Source organism: Microchirus variegatus (assembly GCF_963457635.1).
Source record: "Microchirus variegatus genome assembly, chromosome: 18".
NCBI lineage: Eukaryota > Metazoa > Chordata > Actinopteri > Pleuronectiformes > Soleidae > Microchirus > Microchirus variegatus.
In genome coordinates, this window is record NC_139819.1 from 24233457 (window position 1) to 24243803 (window position 10347).

The 10347-nt window shown below is 46.5% G+C and overlaps 1 protein-coding gene across 5 annotated transcripts in view; it reads right to left on the reverse strand.

Moving 5' to 3' along the window:
* LOC310939725 (uncharacterized protein) overlaps nt 1-8254 on the reverse strand; it is a 13327-nt gene extending 5073 nt beyond the window's left edge. For 4 of the 5 annotated variants that reach the window (XM_083904546.1, XM_083904549.1, XM_083904550.1 and 1 more), the window contains exons 1-9: nt 7956-8254; nt 3156-4306; nt 2408-2551; nt 2056-2300; nt 1812-1982; nt 758-848; nt 570-654; nt 390-482; nt 157-277 (exon numbers count right to left, since the gene is read on the reverse strand). In XM_083904546.1, the coding sequence (XP_083760672.1) occupies nt 157-277; nt 390-482; nt 570-654; nt 758-848; nt 1812-1982; nt 2056-2300; nt 2408-2551; nt 3156-4263 (2058 nt within the window). In that variant the 5' untranslated portion in view covers nt 4264-4306; nt 7956-8254. Of the gene's footprint in view, nt 1-156; nt 278-389; nt 483-569; nt 655-757; nt 849-1811; nt 1983-2055; nt 2301-2407; nt 2552-3155; nt 4307-7949 lie in introns of all 5 variants that reach the window. The other variant, XM_083904547.1, reaches the window with a different exon arrangement.
* Between the last annotated feature and the right edge of the window lie 2093 nt (nt 8255-10347).

Below are 10347 nucleotides of genomic sequence, written 5' to 3' on the forward strand. Positions count from 1 at the left end.
CAAATTAAACACTAACAGATTAAACAACAGATTAAACGCTAACAGATTAAACAACAGACACTTTGTTAAAGGACTTAAAAAAACCTCCTCCCCTCTGTGGTAACCATAGTAACCACCACAGTAACCACGGTAACCACGGTAACCATGGTAACTCACCTGCAGCAGTAACATCTGCAGACACCTGAGCTGCGATCGCACCACTGAGCATTCTTCAGCCAGCTCCTCCACGTCCACGTCCACACCAGCAGGGGGCGCCACCACAGAGAGGAGGGTGGTCCTGACGGGAGGAAAGATCACAACACAGAAGAGTTTAAAAAAGTTTGATTTAATGATGACAGCGCACACAGTGCTGCCCCCTGGTGGTGTCTGACGATCATGTCCTGGATCACCTTGAAGGACAGAGGTCCAGGAGGACGTCTCCGCTCACGTCCGTCCTCTTGTTTCCAGGATCCTCCGTTAGCTCGAAGCAGGAAGTGAAGTCGCTGAGGAGACGACCAGACACTCGTCACTTCCTGTCTGTGATCACGTGACCCTGAACCTTTAACCCTGACGGAGCCCCGCCCCCTCACCTGTCGTTGTCGTTGTGGACGTCCTGTGTCCCCCAGCAGAGCTGTCTCCTCCTCCACACAGCCATGTGGGACAAACCATCTCCGTCTGCAGAGGAATTTAGACAATATATATATACATATATACATATATACATATATATATATATATATATATGTATATAAGTATATATATACACACACACACTCACCACTGTTCAGAGACAGATCTTCGTCCAGGTCTCCGTCCAACATGAGATCATCGTCCTCCAGGTCACAGGAGTCCAGATGGTTGAGGACGTCCTACAGAGACACAGAGACACTTTGTCCTCTTTGTCCTCACAGCAGGTAACAGTAGAGTCATGTGATGACATCATCACTACACCTTCATCCGTGCATCATTCGTTTTTCAAAATAAAACCAGAAATAAATTTAAAAAACAAGAAAACGACTTGTTTTCTCAATATTTGTTTCCAAAATAAAAAAAACTGATAACTTGTTTTTCCAATTTCTGATCGATAACGAGCGTTTCCAGTTTAATCCAATTGTGATAAATACAAGTTGACCCTGAAGTGACCTGTACTAATAATAAGTAGCAGCGTGTTATAAAGGGGTGTGTTTCTAATAAATTATAATGACAATATTACCTCATGAGCTTCTTATTCCAGTGTATATTCAAAAGTTGTTTTTTTTGTTTGTTTTTAATATCTGGTTTTATTTTGAAAAACTAATTATTCACAGATTCACCTTTAACTCTGATGTTTGAAGAAAAACAAGTTTGTTTTCTGTCTGTGGATTAGACACACACACACACACACACACTCTCTCTCTCTCTCTCTCAACATCTGACTTGTCCTCAGAACAACACTGCCCCCTGCTGGTCACTCTGTGTTTTCATCTACAGACGTTTCACAAATGAGCTATTTTTGTATTAAAGGGACACACACACACACACACACACACACACACACATGCTCACACACAAACACACACGCGCACACACACAAACACACACACCCACAGAGAGACACAAACTCTCTCTCTCACACACTCTCTCTCTCTCTTTCTCTCTCTCTCACACACACACATGCACACTCTCTCTCACACACACTGTCACACACACACCACACACTCTCTCTCTCTCACACACACACACTCTCTCACTCTCTCTCACACACACACACTCACTCTCACACACACACACACACACTCACTCTCACACACACACACACTCTCTCACTCTCTCACACACACACACAGTCTTACGATGGTGTGTACGTCAGAGTCAAAACTGTCTCTTCTGTGTTGAACCGTGTTGTTGTCGCTGCTCTTTGTGTTGATGGCGCCCCCCAGTGGCTCCAGACCCTCCTCGTCCCACATGTACGTCCCGTCTGACCCACAGCTGTCAGAGGGGGACAGGTCCAGAGAGGAGCCGCCCTGAGACCACACACACACACACAGTTAGATATTTACCTCTGGAAACAAGAGGCGGCCATTTTGTGTGCCGTACCTGCTCGTGGTCGTCGTGGTGACTGGAGCGCCTGTTGCGAGAGAGCGGAGTCACGTGATGCTCATCACGTAGCTTCACGCTAGCCCAGTCCACGCCGTCCTCCAGGAAACACAGAGCCGTCGCCGCGGCAACACCGTTAACGTTCAGCCCATCGTCGCCGTCGTCAAACCTGGCACAGGATTGGTCGAGACCGGAGTCGTCCTCATCGTTTTTGGACAGAAGCAAAATGGCGACTCCTCCGTTTCCTCCAAACAAACAAATAAACGTCATTATTATAACAAACAAACAAAAGTCATTATTATAAAATTATTTTAATCACATAAAAAAAAAAAAAAATAATAACTTCGTTTACCCAGATTATCGAAATCGTCCATGTAATCCTGACTGATGTCGTTTCTGTCCAGAGACGAGGTGGAAGACATGGACATGTCCTCCAGTGTCTCACCCACCATGGACACCTCTGCCTGAGACACTGTGGACACCGTCTCCAATGTCTCTGAGGGACGAGATTAGACAGAGATTAGACGTTTGAAATGAAGTGACGACGAAGAAATGACAGAGATTATATGAAAAAATGACAGATAAGATGAAGAAATGACAGAGATTATATGATAAATGACAGAGATTATATGAAGAAATGACAGAGATTATATGATAAATGACAGAGATTATATGATAAATGACAGAGATTATATGAAGAAATGACAGAGATTATATGATAAATGACAGAGATTATATGATAAATGACAGAGATTATATGAAGAAATGACAGAGATTATATGATAAATGACAGAGATTATATGAAGAAATGACAGAGATTATATGATAAATGACAGAGATTATATGAAGAAATGACAGATTATATGATAAATGACAGAGATTATATGAAGAAATGACAGATTATATGATAAATGACAGAGATTATATGATAAATGACAGAGATTATATGAAGAAATGACAGATTATATGATAAATGACAGAGATTATATGAAGAAATGACAGATTATATGATAAATGACAGAGATTAGATGAAATTAGATGAATAAATGACAGAGATTAGATGATAAATGACAGAGATTAGATGAGATTAACATAAATACCTGAACAGTTTTCCACTGATTTGACCTTCACTTCTGTTCCAGTGGGCGGAGTCACCCGCAGGGGGCGGGCCTGCTTGAGCAGAGATGGGCGTGACAGTTTATAGCTGATGCCGCTGGGCCTGGAGGCGGGGCCAAGGCTGGGTAGGAGGGGTTTCTTTAAAAGAGACGGTGGTGGGACTCCTCCCACTCTGACTCCTCCCTCTGGACTCTGCCTGGTAACAGGTGACTTTTTGCCTGTGGGCGGAGCCTGAGCAGAGGATCGCTCTGCAGCTCTGCTGATGGTGGTGGGGGAGGGGAGGAGGGAGGAGGAGGGTGTGGCCATGGGCGGAGCCTGCTGCAGGTCCTGGTTGAGGCTCCGTGATCTGAAGCGGTTTCTCTGAGACAGCGAGGCGGGCTGAACCAGACCATCACTGGAGTGACAGCGGCCGGCCGGCAGCTTCTTCTGAGACGGGGAACCATACCCAGGACCAGGACCAGGACCAGGACCAGGACCAGGACCAGCAGGACGATGGAACGTCTGAGGTGGTCTCAGAGAACCCGTGGTTCCGCTGCGAGGTCTGGACATGGTCTGGCTCGGTTTACAAACAGGAAGTGCTCTGCTGCTGGACTGCCAGGATGGGGGCGTGGCAGGCTGGACAAAACCACGCCCCTTTCCTTCAGAGACTGTGGTTGTTTTTTTAGATTCTTGTTGCCGTTGAGAAGAATCATGATGGACGTTGTTCCCGGGGCGGTTCTGGACGCCACTCCCTCTTTTCCCTCGTGGCCACTCCCCCTCTGCATTAGCTCCTCCCTCCTGCGGCGTCCCCTCGTCCTTACGCCATTTCATGGAGAACGAAGTCGGCGCTCTTAGGAATCCATTCTGCTTCAGAGAGGAGGCGGGGCCAGATCCCCCTGCAGGGCCGGGGTGGTGGTAGAACCCGTTGGTGAGGCGGGTCCCTGTGGTCCCTGTGAAGGTCCCTGTGGTCCCTGTGAAGGTCCCTGTGGTCCCTGTGAAGGTCCCTGTGTTGGAGGTCTCCGTCTGAACGCTGCTGGACGTGGGTTTGGACCGTGAGCCAAACTTGGGCAGCCTAGAAACCATGATGGTCATGGAGGAGGAGGAGGAGTCCATGAGACCACACCCACTTCACCATGGAGACACTGATCTGGAGGAGCTGCAGGGGGCGGAGCCAAGAAGAAGAAAAAAAGACATGAAACTGACTGTGTGAGAGTGAGTCAGTGTGTGTGTGTGTGTGAGAGAGTGTCTCTGTGTGTGTGTGTGTGTGTCTCTGTGTGTGTGTGTGTGTGTGTGTGTGTGTGAGAGAGAGTGTGTCTGTGTGTGTGTGTCTCTGTGTGTGTGTGTGTGTGCGTGTGAGAGAGAGTGTGTCTGTGTGTGTGTGTGTGAGTCTGTGTGTGTGTCTGTGTGTGTGTTAGTTAAACAAAGGTGTGATCATTATCAGTCATTTTCTGCTGATTGTTTTTATTAGGGGTGTGGTTTGTGTGTTTGTGGTTAAACTGTCAGCACATGCAGAGACACACACACACACACACACACAGTTTAGTTTCTGTCACAACTGTAAATGATATCAAGTATGATTAACTTGTAATTATACACAGAGTGTGTGTGTGTGTGTGTGTGTGTGTGTGTGTGTGGAGGACATCTGTCTCACATGTCTTCTTATTCTTTATTTAACAAGTGATCAGGTTTGTGAGGACAAGAGTGACCGTCCTCTGTCCTCAGCTGTGTGGACATGTCTGTCCTCAGCTGTGTGGACACGCGTCTGTCCTCTGCTGTGTGGACATGTCTGTCCTCTGCTGTGTGGACACGCGTCTGTCCTCAGCTGTGTGGACATGTCTGTCCTCTACTGTGTGGACATGTGTCTGTCCTCTGCTGTGTGGACATGTGTCTGTCCTCTGCTGTGTGGACACGCGTCTGTCCTCAGCTGTGTGGACACGCGTCTGTCCTCAGCTGTGTGGACACGCGTCTGTCCTCAGCTGTGTGGACACGCGTCTGTCCTCAGCTGTGTGGACACTCGTCTGTCCTCAGCTGTGTGGACACGCGTCTGTCCTCTGCTGTGTGGACACGCGTCTGTCCTCTGCTGTGTGGACATGTCTGTCCTCTGCTGTGTGGACACGCGTCTGTCCTCTGCTGTGTGGACATGTCTGTCCTCTACTGTGTGGACATGTGTCTGTCCTCTGCTGTGTGGACACGTGTCTGTCCTCTGCTGTGTGGACATGTGTCTGTCCTCTACTGTGTGGACATGTGTATGTCCTCTGCTGTGTGGACACGTGTCTGTCCTCTACTGTGTGGACATGTGTATGTCCTCTGCTGTGTGGACATGTCTGTCCTCTGCTGTGTGGACACGCGTCTGTCCTCTGCTGTGTGGACATGTGTCTGTCCTCTACTGTGTGGACATGTGTATGTCCTCTGCTGTGTGGACATGTCTGTCCTCTACTGTGTGGACATGTGTCTGTCCTCTGCTGTGTGGACATGTCTGTCCTCTACTGTGTGGACATGTCTGTCCTCTGCTGTGTGGACATGTCTGTCCTCTGCTGTGTGGACATGTCTGTCCTGTTCTGAACTTTGACCTTTAAACTGTCCACACTGAAGTGTCTCTCCTGGAGGAGGAGGAGTTAGGGGCGGGGCCTCAGAGGAAAGTGCTGATACTGATTATTTTATAAATGATTTACTGTAAACACTGAGTTTAACTAATATTAATGTTTATGTGTCAGAAAATACTAAAGTTTAATATAAAAGACACACAGGAAGTAAACACTTTTACAACAGGAAACTGAAGTTTATGAACCACTCACTCTCCCACACCAAAGTCACTCAATCTCTCACACCAAAGTCACTCACTCTGCCACACCAAAGTCACTCACTCTCCCACACCAAAGTCACTCACTCTCCCACACCAAAGTCACTCACTCTCCCACACCAAAGTCACTCACTCTCCCACACCAAAGTCACTCACTCTCCCACACCAAAGTCACTCACTCTCCCACACCAAAGTCACTCAATCTCTCACACCAAAGTCACTCACTCTCTCACACCAAAGTCACTCACTCCCACACCAAAGTCACTCACTCTCCCACACCAAAGTCACTCACTCTCCCACAACATAAAGTCTCTCACTCTCTCACACCAAAGTCACTCACTCTCCCACACCAAAGTCTCTCACTCTCTCACACCAAAGTCACTCACTCTCCCACACCAAAGTCTCTCACTCTCTCACACCAAAGTCACTCAATCTCTCACACCAAAGTCACTCACTCTCTCACACCAAAGTCACTCACTCCCACACCAAAGTCACTCACTCTCCCACACCAAAGTCACTCACTCTCCCACACCAAAGTCACTCACTCTCCCACACCAAAGTCTCTCACTCTCTCACACCAAAGTCACTCACTCTCTGTTACACAGAGTGTATAAATGTGTGATTACCCAGAAACATAATCTCACTCTGACTCTGTTGTAGTCTGACACTTGTTGGATTAATTATTCACTTGCTTTGGAAAATAAGACGACATGTCTTTGTCCAACATCTGTCCTCAGGGACATCATGTCCAACATCTGTCCTCAGGGTCCTCAGAGACATCATGTCCAACCTCTGTCTTCAGGGACATCATGTCCAACACCCTGACCAGAGGACACGACAACCAGAGGACACGACCAAGAGGACACAACCAAGAGGACACAACAACCAGAGGACACCACCAAGAGGAGACAACAACCAGAGGACACAACCAAGAGGACACAACAACCAGAGGACACCACCAAGAGGAGACAACAACCAGAGGACACAACCAAGAGGACACAACAACCAGAGGACACCACCAAGAGGAGACAACAACCAGAGGACACAACCAAGAGGACACAACAACCAGAGGACACAACCAAGAGGACACCACCAAGAGGAGACAACAACCAGAGGACACAACCAAGAGGACACAACGACCAGAGGACACCACCAAGAGGAGACAACAACCAGAGGACACAACCAAGAGGACACAACAACCAGAGGACACCACCAAGAGGAGACAACAACCAGAGGACACAACCAAGAGGACATAACAACCAGAGGACACAACCAAGAGGACACAACAACCAGAGGACACAACCAAGAGGACACAACCTAGGGTGGTGACTTATAAAAACAATCCAGAACCAGATTGTGGACTTCACTTAATGTCACAAAGAGACAGAGACACAGGTGGACAGAGGACAGACACAGAGACAACCCGCAGAGGACGAGAGGAATGTAGTGGTTCTCATGAGGAATGTCCACAGAGAGGACACAGGTGGATGAAAACAGTTAAACTGAAGACATTGTTAATCCCTGTAATCTGAATATCTGATTGTGGACGAGGACACGTCAAACTTGGACGCCGGGGACACGTCATGGACATAAAACCGTCGTGGGACAAAACTAAGACAGAAAAGTCTTCACGTTTACGTCACGTTTACGTCATGTTTACGTCCATGATCTCACCAACAAACTGTCCTAGTCATTTATCTACGGGAGCCACAAGAGGGAGCTGTGTTGCATTGAATGCTATTATTGTGATCTGTTTTCAGTACCGTTTTGATTTAAAGTGTATGGTGACGTCACAGGGCTGCGTCCCATTCCGTGTAAATGTGACCAAATATTCACGTTTATGACAAAAATACAGACGTGATTTTCAGAGAATCATCATCTGTGTGTGTGTGTGTGTGTGTGTGTGTGTGTGTGTGTGTGTGTGTGTGTGTGTGTGTGTGTGTGTGTGTGTCTCTGTGTGTGCGTGTGTGTGTGTGGTGGGTGCGTTGCTTTTACTCACGCTCACCTCCCGGTTTCACCGGAGCCTCTGACGCTAAAATGCGGAAATGCGGCGGACTGAAGTCAGCGCGAGCTCGGCGGGTTCGATCCGACACAGGAGCGCGTGGCAGCGGCGAAGAGACACGAACAGTCCCGAAGAATCAGGCCGGAGGACGGGGACACTGTCCCCGAGAGGACACCGCGGAGGGGACACTGTCCGCGGGGACACTGCGGCTCTGCGGTGTTTCTGCTCCCGCTCTCCGGCCTCGGGTACGGGGTTTCCCTCCCGAGCGTCTGTCACCTGCACGGGTTCACTTACAAAAACTGTCCTCGTGTGAAATGTCAAAATAAAAGCTGCTGCTGCGCGTGCGCAGAAGATGAGCTGACTGCTGAATCATCCACACACACACACACACACACACAGCTGACAGTGACGTCACCATCAGGCTGTAAACATAACCCTTTCATCACCAAACATTTACAGTCAAATATACTGAAACTTCGCTTTTATTTGTAAATATTTATGTATATTGAATAGAATTGAATAAAGTAACATACAGTTATATTATATTATATTATTTGGTTGAAAATGTCAGTCATGACATTTAAATGAATTATTAAATATAATATTTACTTTTATATAAATCAGAATCTTTCATGTTTTATTGTTTTCGACTCTTTTAAACAGTTGACTTTAATAACGTATTTAGTTCTGTTTGTGTGTTTGTTTCCTCTCTGGTTATAGTACTTATACTCACTTCTTATCTTATCTTATAATGTGTGTCTGCTGCCACCTGCTGGTCACTCACACTCACCGCAGCCTGACGCTGTTCTCGGGTCTCCTCGCGAGACTTTGTGCCGGCTGTGATGAGCTCGCGGAGCCCTGACGTCACACCATTTGAAATGGAAACAAGCGTGGGAAAAAGTGGGAACGTGACGATTCAAACGACCGGAAATGTGGTTTCCGGCGAGGCGAGTGGACCTTCAAAGTAAAAGCAATATGATAGATGTTTTTTTGTTTTTTTAAGTTGAATTTTAAGTGAAAAATAAATAAATACACACGTTTGTATGAGCTGTTGATTTTTACCGGGACAATAAAATAAAGGTGTCTTTAGTGTCAAATATATTGTAGAATAATGGTGCTAGTTAATGAGCTAATCCACTGAAAATAAATCACTGCAAGTCTGTAATAAACCACACAATTACTAATGACTATATAATCAATAACTATACAGGTCTTCATGATATAAAATAGTCATATTTACATTTTCATGTTGTTTAGGAATTCTAAAAAAAAAAAGTTTCAATGTTTTAAATATATATTTTTCAGCTTCTTAAATGTGAATATGTTCTGATTTATTTGTTTGAAAGAAATAATTCAAACGGAATCATTTTAGTTTGTGGACAAAAACAGAGACATTTACAGAGATCGACATTTTTTACACATTTTATGAAGCAAACATTAACTTCTTATCGTTAATAGTCAGTGTTCAACCATCATTAGCATTAATCAACCTAATAATTAAACGACTTATCAGTAAATACTCATTTGTTTTACTTAATTCATGGTTAACGCCGTATTTTGTTTCTGGTGCTTTTATTGTGATAAGCCGCCCGTGTCTCACCGGAAGTGTCGCTGTGTTTGCTGCGAATTGACGTCGCGGGTCAACAACAGAGCAGAAGGTCGCGAGACCGCGGCGAACACAGCCATTGTTAGCGTAGCTTAGCATCAGTCCGTGGATTCACTGAGCGGGAAACCGTGCGGGCACGTTAGCTTCTCTCAGCTAACAAGCTAAGCGCTGTGTGTGTGTGTGTGTGTGTGTGTGTGTGCGCGCGCGCGCGCTAACGTCGTTAGCATGCAGTGTGCTAACCAACTGAGGAAGAGGAGCGTGGAGGGAGGAGCCTGGAGCTGCCGAGCGGTGAGATCAGAGAGACGATGAAGATGATGATGAAGATGATGGTGATGATGGTGATGAAGATGATGGTGATGAAGATGTTTATGTTGTGGTTTCAGAAGCGGATGTGTTTGGAGGCGGAGCTTCAGACAATGGAATGTCCAATGGAAACAAATCACACTTTGATTTTCACCGCGAGTCAACAGCAGGTTAGTGACGTCATGACGACCTAACCTTAACCCCAACTAGTTAGTGTGTTACCTGTTATTAATGTGTGTGTGTGTGTGTGTGTGTAGGTGGGTGGAGTCAGACCCAGAGCTCCTCCTCCTCTCTGCTGTCAGCGCTGTTTGGGAGGAGAACCGGTGAGTAACTGTGTGTGTGTGTGTGTGTGTGTGTGTGTGTGTGTGTGTGTGTGTGTAATAAACAGGTCATAAAGTGTCAGGTTTATCATGTGACCTTTGACCCCCATGAAAAGGCGGCAGCTGTAAACATGGTTTAGCATCAGATCACGTGATCACACTGTAC